The following is a 17,300-nucleotide window of genomic DNA, read 5'->3' as shown; positions in this document are numbered from 1 at the left end:
TGTGGGAGAAGTAAAATTTCTGTATTTGGAGTCACAGGGTGAGCCTGTGACAGAGCCAGGGCTTGACGGGGACAGGAGGGGTCATGTTGGTTGAACCCTTACTGTTTCGGACCTTCTGATATTCAGAGAGTCTGTGTGGTATCCACCACCCCAGAGCTTCACCTCACCTGACTAAGGAAAACTGAGGATAACTGATGACTAGTGCCCAGAGGAACAACATACGGGTCGGGTTCACATTTAAAGACTGATGGTGTACAGAACTGCTGTAGAGCTGTGGGCAAAAAAATTTGGCCTTCATTTTAGAAATGTTAATGAATAACTAACATTTCTTCAGCCAGATGGAAGGAAAAAAAATCTTGAAGAAATATAAGTCTTAGGAAATAATATTGGCTTGACTCTCCTTTCCTCACCATATAAATCTAAGCACCACTACAGCACTTTTCAGGGGTTTTTGGGTCATCTGTTTTAAGGGCAGAACACAGAAGGAGGGCTGAAATCCTCAGAACTACTTTCTTGGAGAGAGCAGGAGCAGATGAGGTATGTTCCACCAAGTCAGACCCCAGTGGAAACCTTCAGGGATGCAGCAGGTTCATTCCTGTTTTATGCTCAAATGTGGCACGGACTGCTCCCTCTGATTAAATGTGACTATGTTTTGATGCACTGACAAAGGCAAGGGCAAGAGCAGCCCTTGGTCTGGCGTGTGGCGCTCGAGCCTGTGCTGTGAATGTAAGCTTGTGGCAGGTGGGATTTTGTCCTTTTTAAGGGCGTGCAATGGGGGTGGGGCAAGGGTGAGGCCCTTGGGGCAATCAGGGCAGTGTGCTTTGGTCACTAGCTCAGTGTGCCAGGCCGTTACCTGCACACGGCCACATTGCCACCTGAACACCTGGACTCTCGCCAGCTGTAGCCCTTCCTCAACCTTGGGCAAGTGACTCCATCATTCATTCTAGGTGTCAGTTTCCCCACATGTAAAATGGGGACAATGGTGCCTACCCAGAGTGCTGCCATGGAGATGAAATGGGACAATGACATTAAGCCCTAGCACAGGGACCTCTGCAGCAGGCATGCCACTCCAAGAGGAAGGAAGGTAACATGATGGCCCGATGACCACATGCCTTTGTCAAGGAGGGGTGGGTTATCACTCAACTTTGTGTTCATCTTCCAGCAATAGCAAAGGCCCACACCTACTGTCATTTTAGAATTACACTAAATAGTGGGGCATCTCGGTGGCTCAGTCGATAAGCATTCCACTACAGCTCAGGTCATGATCTCCCAGCTCCTGAGTTTGAACCCTGCGTCAGGCTCTGTGCTGACAGCTTCAGAGCCTGGAGCCTGCTTTAGATTCTGTGTCTCCCTCTTTTTCTCCCCCTCCTCCACTCGTGTTCTGTCTTTCTGTCTCTCAGAAAATAAATAAACATTAAAAAATTAAAAAAATTACATTAAATAGCTTAGTGGCTGAGGCAATGAATCAAAGAAAATATGGATCTCGTTCACATATTTCCTTAGCAAACTAATAAATGTCTTTAATTCTCTGTGCTTGGGTAGCATTCATGCCTTCAGACACATCATTTTCCTTCTTCCCTCCCAGCACCAGGATCTGCTAGCTGAATAGGGGTTACTGTCTCCAGTGTTAGATGAGGAATCATGACCTAAAGTGGCCTTCTGACTCATTGGCTGTGAACAGGGTAAATGGGGCCACAGGGAAGCCCCTGGGGAGCTGCTGGGCCTACATACTCTTGGGCTGTGCTAGCTTCATGGAAGTCCTGTCCAATTAGCTGGATCAGGACCAGTAAGCAGGCAGAACTGGTCTGTGAAATGGAAAAGGGGCCATGGACTTTCCCTTCATAACCCTGATTTGATTTCAATATTTTGACCTAACTGACCTACAATTAAATAATGAGCACTGACAACTGAATACTGACTCTCAGGATGCGAGGAGCAATGGGTAGAGGGCAGCATGAAGACTCAGTTCCAAGGCCATGGAGAATTAGAGAGAGAGGAGGCACGGTTGGGGATACGGCTCAGAATTCAGCAGCTCTGATGGCTGTGAGAGTAACAGGGTGCAGATGGCCAGGCTGTGATGCTGGCTGTCAAGGGCAGAGGCGGGTGCTGCACTCTTGGGGACATCGGGAGGATATGGGGTGGCAGCGGGCCTGCCGGTCACTTGCCCGGGAGCCAGCACAGGGAAAGGAATTGGATGAAATCGGGAAAGGTCAGGCTGCTCCAGTTGATGGGGAGCACATTAACCTTTCAACAGCAGCAGGGGAGCTCATCAGGCTCCAAAACACAGTCATTAAAGGCCAGCCAGGCAGCTCAGCCAATGCTGGCCCATGGCTGCGTCCGGGAGGGCAGTCAGAGGAGTGGGTCATGGGGAGGCCGACTGGGGAGTGGAGGAGAGGAGAGGAGGGGCAGGCCCGGTGCCCAGAGTGAGCAGCTGGAGGGGCAGCTCTTTCCAGCTGGCTCTTCGAGTCCAGAGTGAAATGGCTGGGGTGGGACTGCCTGGGAGGGAATGTACTGGGGGATGGGGATGGGTGGGAGGTGTTGGCCTGAAAGGCTCTTAAAGCAGAGAAGGAAGCCTCCAGGCCTTTAGCTAATTTTCTCCACTAAAAGGAGATTTAACAAAACAAAAAACAATGGTGGTATCATAATGTAAATAAACTTCCATTAAAAGCTGCTAAGTAGTTTGGTTTTAAACAAAACAAAACAACCCCCCCTCCCCAATCTATCTATTGGCTTTAGAACTATCCACCCACCACAAATGTTTCTCCAGCTGGCCCTCCACTTATCAAGGGCACAGACATGAGTGATAGATCTAAAGACAGTGGCATCAGAGTGCTAAGAAATATACATGTGTATGAAAATGTACTTCATCTTTTTGTATCTTTTTTTCCCCCTGTAAGACATGTTACTTGTTGCTCTTGGGTTTCTTTTATGTTCAGTTCAGTGTCGCAGATCTGAGTCAGTGAGAATGGTGAACACACAGGCAAAATGTAAAAAGGTGGGGGGTGACTATAGATCGTATCTTCCTGTGTAATCAGTTTAACCATTTTAAATTTTTTTTTTTTCCAACGTTTTTTATTTATTTTTGGGACAGAGAGAGACAGAGCATGAACGGGGGAGGGGCAGAGAGAGAGAGGGAGACACAGAATCGGAAACAGGCTCCAGGCTCCGAGCCATCAGCCCAGCGCCTGACGCGGGGCTCAGAGCCTGACGCGGGGCTCGAACTCACGGACCGTGAGATCGTGACCTGGCTGAAGTCGGACGCTTAACCGACTGCGCCACCCAGGCGCCCCTCAGTTTAACCATTTTAAAAGAACTGACTGACCGCTAATTAATAAAGCATCAATATATTCAGTGTAGGACAGCAAGTGCTTAATCAAAACTAGTCATTCAAGAAGGTACAGGTGTAATTTTATTTCAGAAATAAATATTTTTAAAAAGTAGACAGAAAGCAAAAACAAACTACTGGGACTATACAAAAATAATAAGGTTTTGCACAGCAAACCATCATCAAAACTAAAAGGCAACCTACTGAATGGGAGAAGATATTTGCAAATGACATATCTGACAAAGGGTTAATATCCAAAATATATAGGGAATGTATACAACTCAATAGCAAAAAACCCCAAATAATCTGATTAAAAAATAGGCAGAAGACCTGAATAGACATTTTTTTTTCCCCAAAGAAGACACACAAAGGGCCAACCGACACATGAAAAGATGCTCAATATCACTAACCATCGGGAATGCAAGTCAAAACCACAATGAGATATCACCCTACACCTGTCAGAATGGCTAGAATCAAAAAGACAAGAAATTATAAGTGTTGGCAAGGATGTGGAGAAAGAACAACCCTGTGCACTGTTGGTGAAAATGTAAATTGGTGCAGCCCCTGTGGAAAACAGCATGGAAGGTTCTAAAAAAATTAAAAATAGAGATAATATATGACCCAATAGTTTCAATACTGGGTATTTACCTGAAGAACACAAAGACTAATTAGAAAAGCTATATGCACCCCTATGTTTACTGCAGCATCATTTAAAATAGCTAAGATATGGAAGCAATGTAAGTGTTCATCAACGGATGGATAAAGAAGATGTGCTATGTGTACACACTGAAATATTACTCAGCCATAAAAAAGAATCAGATCTTGCCATTTGTAACAACATGGATGGACCTGGAAGCTATTATGGTAGGCGAAATAAGACAGAAAAAAGATGAATATCATATGATTTCATTTACAGGTGGGATCTAAAAAATAAAACAAATGAATAAACAAACAAAAAGCAGAATCAGACTTACAAATACAGAGAACAAACTGGCGGTTACCAGAGAGGAGGGAGTTAGGGAGATGGGCAAAATGGGTGAAGGGGAGTGCGAGGTTCAGGCTTCCAGGTATGGAATGAATAAGTCATAGAGATGAAAAGTACGACTTTGGGAATATAGTCAATGGTACCGTAATAGCGTTGTAGGGTGACAGAAGGTAGCTACCCTCGTGGTGAGTACAGCATAACAAATGGACTTGTCGAGTAAGTCACTATGTTGGACGTCTGAAACTAATGTAACATTGCACATCAACTGTACTTCAGTTAAAAAAGGAAAAGAGTAGACAAGAGTGACAAATATTGAAAACTATGCTGATTATGCAAGAGTTTTATTTCTTTTAATGCCAAGTTTGAGATGTCTTATGTACTGGATATATAAATAACTTTTCTGGATGTATCAAAAATTAAATTAACAAGCATACATTATACCATCGACCTTCGCCTAGAAGTGAAAGCGATATCATGGTTCAAAGGAGTAGGACATAGTGACAAAGACTTTAGTAAAAATAATTTAGAGTTCTGTTATTTAAATATTTCACCTTTAGTAGTTTTATCAATTTAGTCTGTGAAAATGGGTCCAGAAGAGGGGAACACAGTGTGGATGGTAACGGGTCAAAGTTGGTAATTTAAAGTATGGTAGTAATAAGTTACAACATGCCTTCTAAGGGGTGTCTGGTTCCTTCTGACCCCTTCCCCAGGGCTTGTTAACTCAGGTGGTGTGAACAATTAGCTCTGCTCTTCCGTAATCACAGATCCTTTCCTGGCTGTAGGAGCAGAGGGTCAGACTGTAGGGTCTCCTCACCCCAGGGGACCAGGCTCACCTTTGAGAGGCCTTCTCCACTAGCAGAGAAGGAAGGAAGGAAGGAAGGAAGGAAGGAAGGAAGGAAGGAAGGAAGGAAGGAAGGAAGGAAGGAAAGAATCTCCAGGCAAGAACTCCAGCACCTCAATCCTGGGACAGAGAGAACTACTCCCCACTGGAGACATGTGAGAAAGGGGACCATCTGAAGAGCTTGGAATATTAGTGTGTACATTCATTTTTTTCTTTTTTAATTGTGGTAAAATACACATATCACATAAAATTTATCATTTTAACCATTTTCAAGAGTACAATTCAGTGGCATTAACTACATTCACATCATTGTGTGGCTGAGAGCACTATCAGTCATTTTTAAAGAGGACGTACCCTCCTAAGAATGCCGCATGCATTCCTACAGGCTCACGGCAATTATGGGCAGTGATAAAACGGGTTAAAACACACTTTGGCCCAGAGGCCCCTCCTGTGGCATCTTCTTTGCCCAGACATCCAGCAGCGGGTCCATACTAACCCTCAGGTGTCCCAAAACCCACTAGACCATTTGAAAGGGCAATTAGTGGCTTCATACAATTCATTGTTTATTTACTCAAAAGACTATAACAGTTTCTTCCAGGCTGCTCTGTTCTATTGTGTAAAATACAAGTTTGGGACCTTTTAAAATGTGTGTTATTTACCTGATAGAACTCAATGGCTTCTCTGGAGCCATTCAGTTTTATTGTGGAAATTAGTACTAGGGGGGCTTTTTAAAAGCTGAATTTTAGACCTGACAGCCTGCATTTGCTCACATTGTTAACGCAGTCAATTGAGATAACAGCCACCAAAGGGCAGTAGGGGACACTTACATGGCCTCCCCAGAAGAAGCAGTAAGGCCAAGGGGGCCCACTTTTGTGAATACGTATGGGTACCGTTGGGTCCTGTTAGAGAGGAGAGTGCTGGCTCAGGGACTTGGCATTTTTTTCTCCCTCCACACGGTTCCCCTGAACAGAGCTTATCAGGGATCCATCTCCATGGTATCTAAGAATCGCTGTTTGCTTTTGAAATAAAGATTACTTACTTTGAAATATTACACGAGACCAATTCTTTGGAGATATGCCGAAAAAGGTGTCAGGAAATGGCCCAGATTGCCTTTTCTACAGGAATCAAGTAGGAAGATGATGTGGAAGAGACTTGGCTGGAGCCTCTTGGAAGTCATGTGTGAGCCTCACCTAGGACCGATGGACCCACAAGTTGGCTTTTAGGGGAGAACAGGCTAGGTTAGGATAGATTACAAAATAGGGATGGTATAAGCCACAGTCAGGCATAGTTCTTGGGATTTCTTGGTACCTATTTTCCTACAATGTCAATGTAAGAACATGACCCACACTATTAGCTATTCAGGGTTTCATATATTAAGTCCATAATGTAATATTTTCCTCCCCCGGTTTTTAAGCATCGTGGTAGGACTTAAATCGGAGAGTATCTCGTGGTATCTTGATGAATGACTCTTCTCAGTGGTGTAGTAATTACTACCATATGAATAGAATAATAGATATTTTTTCTATTTATCACCTCATTTAATCTGGACATAAACCTAACAAGGAGGGCATTACTATTATCTTGTTTATGCAACAGAGAAAGTTCAGATGCAGATGGGTAAACACTTAGCCCAAAGAAAATTCTAGTCCAAGTTTAAGGATTCAAAATCCCATCCTTGCTTCCTGATGAGGGGAGGTTAGGGAGAGCTGGGCCAGAGGTTTGGTATTTTTTCCCTTTTTATCATGAGAGCAGAGATAAGAGGCATAATTTGAATTCCTGGTCTTTATTGTTTGAAAGGCACTGAGTAAGTCTCACTGAGCAGTCATTTTGTATAAAGTACTACCTAGTATTTAAGATGGGGATCCTGTTCTCCAGTCGGTTGTTGAGACCAGACATAAATACATAAGGTGAGCAGAGGACGGAAGCAGGACTGTGTCCACAATTATATGAGGTGCTGATGGAATAGGTGTGTGAGAGCCAGGTAAGGGGGTTATATTCAGGGTTTCCATAGAAGATGAAGCTTGAGCTCACATTTGAAGGAAGCACTGTGCAGCAAAAGGCGAGCCTCACCCCTCTGCATCAGTGGCTGTCTAGAGTTGGCTTTCACACGCCTTTCCCTTTAGAAGCCTACACCCCAGCAGAATGAAGGGCCTGAAGCTCCCTGTTCACCCCCACAGGCTTGCTTGCTCAGACCAAAGCCACTCTTTCTTCAGAGAAGGCCGGTCCTTCCCTTTCCGCTCCTGGGTCATCTGAAGCTACCATCCTTTACATATACTTCAAATCCCTCCTCCCTGCTCCCCTCCTCTGTGCTCTGAGAGTACTTCAGTGCTGTCACTGCACCCCTCCAGTAAAGTTATTTCTTTATAAATTGATGGGGGGGGGCGAGGGTGATTACTGAAGCAGCTAAGAGCATCATCCACCAGAGTCAGACAGACCACTCTGGGGCTTTATGTCCATAAGACTTTGGGTAAGTTATGTGTCTCTGGTCACCCAGATTCACTAGGATTTTAGGGAGAGTATTTGGGAAATGAAATGAAATAAAACTTCATTGAAAATATCACCTCTTTAGGACCCTTATGTTGAATCCTTCCTTCCTAGCTGAGAGGATTGTTGTGAGGAGTAAATGAAGTGATGCGTAGGAAATGCTGAGTGCAGCACCTCCACATGACTGCTGTGCTAATAAGACCTATGGTCAGGCATGCACATGCTGACAGTTAATATACATAGTAGTTACACATATGCCTAAGTTTCTTCTATCACGTTGTAAACTCCCGGAGAGTGGGACCCACAGATAATAAATTTCGGTATCTTCCATATAGACCAGCACAATGCCTTACCCATTATAGGGGCTCAGTAGTGTAAATATCCTACAAAAGAATGCAGGAAAAAAAGGAGCCTGCATCACTGGTGGAGAGAATATGTGAGAACATTGTAAGTTGTGGCAGCAGTATGAATCACAGAAATGAGGAGCGAGGAGGGGAGACAGGGAAGGGCCAGAGGTCATCTGGCCTAACCCCCTCTCCATGCGGGAAACCTCTCCATGGCATCATAGAGTTCTCCATTGGTTACTGAGTCCTAATTTAATTCCACTCTAATTGCACTGGATGATTTTAATCTTTTGAAGTGTTTTTCAAGTTTTAATTTTAATTTCAGTTAGTGAACAGTGTCATATTAGTTTCAGGTGTGCAATACAGTGATTCAACAAGTCCATACATCACCCTGTGCTCATCACAAGTGCCCTCCTTAATCCCCATCACCTGTTTCACCCATGCCTCCACCCCTCCCCCTTCTGGTAACCATCAATTTGTTCTCTATAATTAAGAGTCTGTTTCTTGCTTTGTCTCCCTCTCTCTTTTCCCCTTTGCTTATTTTGTTTCTTAAACTCCACATATGAGTGAAATCATATGGTTTTTGTCCTTCTCTGATTGATGTATTTCACTTAGTATAATACTCTCTGGCTCCATCCATGTTGTAGCAAATGACAAGATTTCATTCTTTTCTTTTTATGGCTGAATAATATTTCATTATATATAAGTCTCACATCTTTATCCATTCATCAGTTTCTTGGCTACTTTTGGACTGATTTTTAAAAAACGATTCCATTTTTTCCCATTCTTTACCTGTGTGGCAGTTAATAGTGTTTCTCAATTCTATAGCATCTTATAGGCACAGACATCTGCTCTAAGCCCTTAGTGGTGAGCCCCTGACCACCAACCTCTATCTCCTGGATGGTCTGCTGCAGTGGCACACAGCAAGTTTCAGAAAAGTATTTTCTGTTTTCTTTTTTCTTTTCTTTTTCTTTTTTAAAATTGACATCCAAATTAGTTAGCATATAGTGAATCAATGATTTCAGGAGTAGATTCCTTAATGCCCCTTACCCATTTAGAAAAGTATTTTCTATTTTCAGCCCAAAGTTGCCATCATTTAACCACAAAACATTGGTCCTAGTTTATTCATTTATTTGCTCATTTTTTTCTTTCATTCATCAAGTGACTTACTGTGTCTCCTAATTGCTAGGAATTATGCTAGGTGCTAGGGATAAAAAGATAATCAAGCCAGAAATGTTAGGATTATTATAACTATTAGCAGAAACAAAGTGTTAGTACAGACTGAGTAAACTAGTTGTTAGAATGTAAAATGTGGCACAAGCCACCAGTCTCTGACCCCTTCCAAGCTTGCTTTGTTGCTGTGTGATGGAGGACAAGAAAATCACACTCACTGGGAGTCATAGGACCTGGAGTTTAGTCCCAGCTCTGCTACTTGCTACCTTGTGACCCTGGATGAGTCCCATCACCTATCTCAGGCTCAGTTTTCTTACCTGTAAAATGGGTCCTTCCTATCTCACGGGGTTGTTGTGAGAGCCACAAAATGAGACAGTCAATGTGATAGTGCTTCTAAACTCTAAAGCTCTTTCAAAAAGTTTTTAATTTACACGGTACACCAAAGAGACTTCATTATAACTAAGGAGTCCTTTGCATTGGAGAGACTGCTGTGGGTCTCAAGGGCAGGGCTGATAGACACTGTCTAGCATGCCACATTAGCATCTTTAAAGTTGGAAATTTAAAGCTTTCTTAAAAAGTTCTGCATCGCCCCCTTTTTGGACCCTTTCAGAAGAGACCAACTGTTAGTAGTGCATGGCAACTTGACTCTCCTCTCAGGACATCAGGGACATTATGTAAAATGTTACCCAGAAAGTTGTGCTTCTGTGCTGGTGGCCATCCCCAACATGCTCCCTTTGCTTGGCTGAAGTTGGTCCACTTGGCAAGGTGTCAGGAAGATGAAGCTGAATGCACCCCGCGCCCCCCCCCCCCCCCCCGCCTCACCACAGTCTGATGCCCACCCGGTGCTCCTCACCTTGCGTTGGGGCCATTTCCAGTCCTGTCTTTGGATGAACACCAGCCCCACGTGGAAGTAAAACCCCTTCATTTTGGTCTAATTCTCATTTACTTAATTCCATTACATTCTCCCTAATGGGAAGTAGAGATTTTAGGGGTGTGATTCATGTGAATGAGCTGTATGAGGCCTTTCTTTTTGCATAGCCAGCAACCCCCTGGATGGGAAAGCCCTGAGCATAGGGGCATGGCCATTTCTCCTCACCACTGCACCCCTGCCTGCCCCAGCTCTGCGCCTGGCTGAACACGCGGGATGCGCTCAATAAATGCTTGTGGCGTAAGTGAATCAATCAATGGCAGTTGTTTGGATTTCAATATAAATGGATCTTGGACCTGAGATATTGCCAGATGGGCAGACAGGTTACAGTCTGGTGATGCATCTCCACGGCTATAAAAATGTAGCCATTTCTGGAGTCGCACGCTGACATTTCAGAAGATGATTATATGCACAATTTAACCACACGGCCACTTGTGCCCTCCAAGTGCCATCGCTTCAACAACTGTTTTCATGTTGGCTTTCTTGCTGCTCATTCCTTTTTTTTTTTTTTTTTAGTCAAGCACAGTTTTTTTTCCCAGCTTCTCTTATTTCCAGCTGAATGTGATTTATTCATATGAAATTATGCTCCATTTTTATAAAACCCAAGTTACTGCAAATGATGCTTGAGGTTTCACAGAAAATATTAATTCCTGATCTGCTGCTATAAAGCATCCCTGCTCGTTCTGCAGCAGCCCTGTCGCTCTGAGACAGATGGAAGCAGTCCAAGGGTATGATTAACTTCTTAGCCCTGGCAATTTCCTAGTGCTCCTCTTGCCCTAGATTTCAAGATTGACCTCCAGCTTCTCTGCAAATGCACAGTTGCTCAGCTTGATAAATCACACGAATCCCGTTTTTGATCACAGTTATCTACTATTTACTACTTATGAAGGGAAGTTAATCATATTCCAAGGCACTTCATATGCGGCACACATACCCTTCCTTCTCTGAACAGCACTTTGCATATTTTCCACATTACTGGCGATGTGGCAGCTTTCACAGTGCGGCGAGTCAACACCAAAGACACACCTTTATAAATGAGCCTCGTGCCCATTTATCCTGATTCTTCTCTGCCTCTCTCTACCCTATCCAGTACAATAATCCATAAGGAGAAAAAAACCAGTTGGGAGGCACATCATAAGGAGTGAATAAGTAAGAAGGAGAGTGTCTCTTTACAGACTGAAATTTTCTTGTAAGTGGCTTGTTTTACTTTGTTGAGGATTTTGCCACCTCTTCCTGCCTTGGTCTCTTGCTTTTTTCACGATTTGGGGCATCGGTAAGCCTCTCGTAGGCCAGATGACTTTCAAAGGCATAAAACGGATGAAAAGTTCCACAGTCAGCAGTAGGAAAGAACAAAAAGACGTGCCATTCTACCCTCACACAACCCTTCCTGTCACTGCAGGGTGGCACAAGTTAGCTGGGCTGAGGCCCAAATTTGCCTTGCCAGTGTGAGCCAGTCTTGATGCTCTGGCTATTTGGGATGAACTATAAATTAAACCCGTTGTTCAAGCAAGACCAAACAAGGCCACCTCTCTGGAGGTGACCGCAGAAGATTTTTAAATTTAGAGAATGGAAATACTATAGTTTTAATTTATTGAGGTTGTGTACTGATTACTTAGGACTCACTGAACTTGAAAGCACAGTCTTAAGTGTCAGATATTGGATTTCTGCTAGAATGCCTATTTAAACCAGGAAACTGGAGAAATGAAAAGATAGACAAGATTGGCCTTCAGAAGACATCTGGATACTGTCATCTCAGACACCCCACAGGGACAAAGTTTCTGCTTGCCATTAGAAAGGAAAGGGAAATGCCAACACTTTCCCTTATAACTAGTCTCATCAGGTCAGGTCTCAAAAGGCCTGGACGCAGGTTTTCTCCTGGGGAAGCAGAGAACAGCCGTTGGCTTCCTTCATTATACACTCACATCCCCCAATGACCCCACATCAAGTAAACCCCTAGGTCATCATCAAGTGTACATCTTGAAACAAAATGGCTCTACTCCTGGATCAGACGTCCTGTGTTCACCAGGTACTCAAGGTGGTTGTAAGGCTAAATGGAAGAGAAGGGGGCCACATATGAACTAACTATCGGGACATGAGACAAGAAGTCTGTGGTGGCACAGCCCAAGCCAACATGGGCTTTTTTATCCAACTGCAGAATTACAGAACGCAGGAAGCACCTTCTGGGGTCTGACAAGTGTTGTCATTTTCTAGGGCAAAAATGAAAGTGCTTGTTCATCGTTATGGAGTTTTATTTATTTATTTTTTAAAGTTTATTTATTTATTTATTTTGAGAGAGAGAGAACAGGGGAGGGGCAGAGACAGAGGGACAGAGAATCCCAAGCAGCTTCTGTGCTATTAGTGCAGAGCCTAACATGGGGCTTGATATTATCATCCTGAGATCATGACCTGAACCAAAATCAAGAGTTGGATGCTTGGGGCACCTGGGTGACTCAGTCAGTTGAGTGTCCAACTTTGGATCAGGTCATGATCTTGCGTTCCTGGGTTCAAGCCCTGCGTTGGGCTCTGTGCTGATACCTCACAGCCTGGAGCCTGCTTCTGATTCTGTCTCTCTCTCTCTCTCTGCCCCTCCTATGCTCATGCTCTGTCTCTCAAAAAATAAAACAAAACATTAAAAAAAAAAGAGTCAGATGCTTAACTGAGCCACCCAGGCACCCCATCGCTATGGAATTTTATATCAAGAAGTGACAACAGGCTGGAAAAAAATTGTTTAGTAAAACAGATGAGTTTATGTAAATAGATTAATACCAGGCTCTAAGTAGTCAGGGATATTGGGGTTAGATCTCCACCTTGGGAAGGTCATGACTTGGGGGGAATCTTTACTCAATTCTATTCCTACCCTGAGGTGGATCCTCTGACAGACAGAATACTAGGCAAGACACACAGGAGTATGTCCCGGAATCATATTCATTATTTTCTAGAAAATACTGGTTTATTCAACAGAATAAGTAATGTGCTAGAAAATGACATATTACCTGGTAAGTTAACATTCCCTAATTTAAGAAAACAGAAAATATAAATCCAATTAACTCAGTAGGTATTTTAAGTTCTTATTTTAAAAAGGATTTAAAATTGTATCTCTAAATGATTACACATACCTTTCACATCTATTACTTGTGTGGCCCCAAATTAGTGGAAAACATAGAATAGAGAAAGCACAGAGAAGGTAGCTTTACACGACTGCACTGTTAGAATGGCAAAGTCAACTCATTACTTTAAAATGAGCCTAATTCCCCCAATTTTGAACAGAAAAAAACGTTAGATTTAAGGGGGTAATGCTCTATTATATTTAAAGATGGAAAATTCAAAAGAAGAGAAATTATAATGGGAACCTGTTTCTCTGTTTCCAGGGAATGGGCTTTTTTTTTTCCTCACAGTATTCTGATCTTACTGGTTACAGAATCAACAGAGGCTAAGATGCTAACTTACCGGTTGACTGACTATTGGGTTTGATGTGGGGTTTTAGAATATCAGAAGAAAGTCAAGGGGGAATAGTGTTGCTATCATTAAAATCCATGTACATTTTCTATCCAAGACAGAGTCACGTGTCTTTTGGGAAGCAGTCTTAGAATGTATCAATTCTAGTTTCCGATGACTTGTCTTTGTATTTGCAGCCATGTCTTCAAAGGAATTCAATTATTTTCCTAAAATAGGTTTTGATTCATTCTACCAAAGTTCATAGTGATGTTTTGTGCCTATATATGTAGCTTTATTGAAATACAGTTTATATACCATAATGTTCATGCATTTAAAAAAACACAGTTTGATGGTTTTCAGTATAGTTACAGGGTTGTGAAACCATCACCATAATCTAATTTTATAACATTGTCAGTACCCCCCCCCCAAAAAAAAAATCTAACCATGGCAATAACATTATCTTGTAATCTGAGGGCTTTTGCTTGCTTATCAGTGCATTTTGTTGAAGGAAGCTCTTACTTATTAATAAGTCAAAGGGGAAAAAAAGAAGTATGTAGAGGAAAGGAATTAATGTGTCAGATTTTAAATGTTTTGATCCAGAGTCTCGTACCAATAGACTCCGAAGCAGTACAGTTTATCAGCTTTTGTGAAAATCCCAGGAGCAATTGTAGACGATCCTGTGGCAGCCACTCTTACAGCACACAGGCTTGTGTGGTTGTCATGGGGAAGGCTTTTCAAATGAAATAAAAATACTCACGCTCAGCCTGCCACCATAGAGGAAATGCTTTTCACCCATGTGCACAGATAATTTGCCTCAGTGACAGGTTTTACCTTGGAGAAGCAGTGAACTGAGCTAGTTGACACAGTCAATTATTATTCATTCCACACACACACACACAAAGAAAAAAAAAAGAAAAAGAAAAAGAAAGAGGAAGAAAAAAAAAGAACTGAGAAGGAAGGGGAAGGTGGTGACAGTTAGCTAGCTAATGCTAAGGTGCCCACCAGCCAGCCAGGGTAACATCTCCTTCAGCTGGCTCTAACACCGTAAGAGCCTGACTTGTGAAGAGAAACTGGGGCTTCATCTTCGCCTCCTGACAGTTCTTTAAGAGACACACATACACACACCGCAACCTCAGTAAATGAAAGCTTAAAAACCAATCAAAACAAAAAGGGCATGGTCCATCCCTGAAAGTAACTTTATATATCCCTGTTCAGCTATCTTTATAAAGCCTTTCTGGCAGAGCACGATGTGAAATACAGCTTAAGTGTGTTTACTGATTAGGTTTATATATCTCATGCAATAACATAAGTCCAAAAACACAAGCCAAAGTGAGGAGGGAAAAGTCAGGCTCTCAGGACCATGAACTGGGTTATGTGCACAAAGTATTTCATGAGAGGATTTCATCAAAAGACAGACAGCTCTTGTGAAATGATATGGAAAAAGTCTGAAGAAAACATCTCAAAACGAATGAAGTACTTATTGCTGAAAAATGAGCTTAGATTGCAACCAATTCCAAAGTTCAGAATTTACTGCACCATTCAGGTCTTTCCCTCTAAGTTTCTTGTCTCCTGTTTCATTGCACAACAAGGGATTCTTCATACTTTCTATGAAATACAACAAGGCGATTTTTGCAGTAATAAACTCCACACATGCATGACAAATCCAAGCATGCAAAATGTTTAACATCCCAGTTCACAGACACTTTAGGGACAAAATCCGATTATGAATTATATGCCACAATAAATAGGGCTCAATGTTTCATAAAGCAATTTATAGTTCATAAAAATGACAAAATGTACCTGTCAGACAGAGCGTGGAGAGCAGTTCTCTGGGCTGCCTGCTGGAAGGAAGGGCAGAGATGTTTATTTAATATTCTGACTTTAAATTATGTACTCAATCAACACTTTTAAAAAACCTGTGTCACACACGTTTTTGCCATGTGGCCAACTATTAAACTACTAGCAACATAGTAGAGACCCATCATGTTATGAAATGGATGCTCCTCAGAGTTAACTGAAGCCCACAGCACACACCTGCCACCAGGGGGCGCGAACGGGGAGGCACGGAGTTCTAGGTGAGGTTAGACTAGTCTCTAGAGACCCGGAGAGGCTCAGACCTACACTCTGAAATCATTTCATTTTTACACTCTGAAATCACCTTTACCATTGCTTTATTCTACTTTCCTGTAAGAAAAAAATCTGTTTTGTTTCCTGTAGCTTCTTCCTCAATGAAAGTGTAGTAAAAATAAATTTTTAATTTATTTTTGAGAGAGAGAGAGAGAGAGAGAGCGCACACTCACGCACATGAGTGGGAGAGGTGCAGAGAGAAAGGAGGACAGAATCCAAGGCGGGCTCTGCACTGACAGCAGACAGCCCAACGTGGGGCTCAAACCCACGAACCGTGAGATCAACACCTGAGCTGAGTTTGGAACACTTAACCAACTGTGCCACCCAGGTGCCCTGAAAGTATAATTTTTTACTCAGTTTTTAGATTTATTGAAAAAAGTCAGTACAATTGGATATTGGAACACTGGTTGGAAGAGTCAGAGTATTAGGAGATTACTGATTTGTTTTAGGCATAGTAATGATATTGTGGTGATTTTTAAAAGTGTCTTTTAGAGATCCATTTTGAAATATGGATACAATTATATATTGTTGGGATTTGTTTTAAAACAGTACAGTTGGAAGGAAGGGAGAATGGATGGACATTTATAAATGAGACATGATGGCCTTGGGTTGGTAACTGTGGAAGCTAGGTGATGAGCACACTGGGGGATTAGTATATTATTCTGTACATCTTTGTATGTTTTTGAAACTTTCCATAATACAAAAACTAAGAGAAAAAGGCTGCCATTTCTCTATCAGATTCTCTCATGTTTGTAATCACTTTCTTTTTGTCTGGCTATTCTAAATTTTTGTACATTGGCTTTCTATCACTTAATACTCTGAGGCTTCAGAAGGCCAAGGTCATACTCTGTTCTCTGTCTCAGAAGTTATAATTGGGAGGGGATCAAAGCATGGCCTCTTAGACCAAGGCTCACTCAGGGTGTACTAGAAAATAAAGAGTGCGTACAGTTCATTTTCACCATGTATGCTACATATGTCAAGTTTATTAATTACCAGGGACACCAAAACATTTCCCATGTTATTCCTCTTTCCATTTAGACAACAGACTAAATAGAATCTTCATATTAGAAAAAAAATCTGACACATTAGTATCATCATCCCTATTACAGAAATGAAATACACCCTTGGTAGTAGCTGCATGTCCCTGGATCAGTCAGTCCAACACTTACTGAATTCCTACTGTGTAGAAACTATTATACTGGCCTCCAGGAGGGACAAAAACAAAAGCAGAATAAGTAGTCATCGTCTTAGGGAAGCTCAATCCCTAGGTAGGAAGTCACTTGGGGGTCCAGGGATGACTTGAGGACACTTAGGAAATAAAATGCAAATGAAAAGGTTAAGGTAGGACAGCATCAGGAAGGTGCCCATCTGAGGGACAGCTAATGGCTGGTGGATCAGCAGCTCCTCAAACAGTGCCTGGAACTGTTAGCAAGTGCTCAGTAAATATCTGCTGAGTAGATGTTAAATGAATGACTCAATCAGGGAATTCTTTTCACTGAAATTTAAGCAGAACTTTATTTATTAAAAAAAATTGTTCTACATTTATTTATTTTTGACAGACAGAGCACTAGTGGGGGAGGGGGAGAGAGAGAGAGAGAGAGAGAGAGAGAGAGAGAGAGAGAGAGAGAATCCAAAGCAGGCTCCAGGCTATGAGTTGT

The 17,300-nt window shown here is 42.3% G+C and overlaps 1 protein-coding gene across 3 annotated transcripts in view; it reads right to left on the bottom strand.

The window, feature by feature from the left end:
• The window catches only part of AFF3 (AF4/FMR2 family member 3), a 567,801-nt gene that overhangs the window by 80,069 nt on the left and 470,432 nt on the right, over positions 1-17,300 (bottom strand). For 2 of the 3 annotated variants that reach the window (XM_042931993.1, XM_042931994.1), the window contains exon 11: positions 15,316-15,356. In XM_042931993.1, coding sequence (XP_042787927.1) covers positions 15,316-15,356 — 41 coding nt within the window. The remainder of the gene's footprint in view (positions 1-15,315; positions 15,357-17,300) is intronic. The other variant, XM_042931995.1, reaches the window with a different exon arrangement.

This window comes from Panthera leo, chromosome A3 (genome assembly GCF_018350215.1).
Source record: "Panthera leo isolate Ple1 chromosome A3, P.leo_Ple1_pat1.1, whole genome shotgun sequence".
Taxonomy (NCBI): domain Eukaryota; kingdom Metazoa; phylum Chordata; class Mammalia; order Carnivora; family Felidae; genus Panthera; species Panthera leo.
The sequence above is the reverse complement of the archived record's forward strand: the minus strand, read 5'-3'. Positions and strand labels throughout refer to the sequence as shown.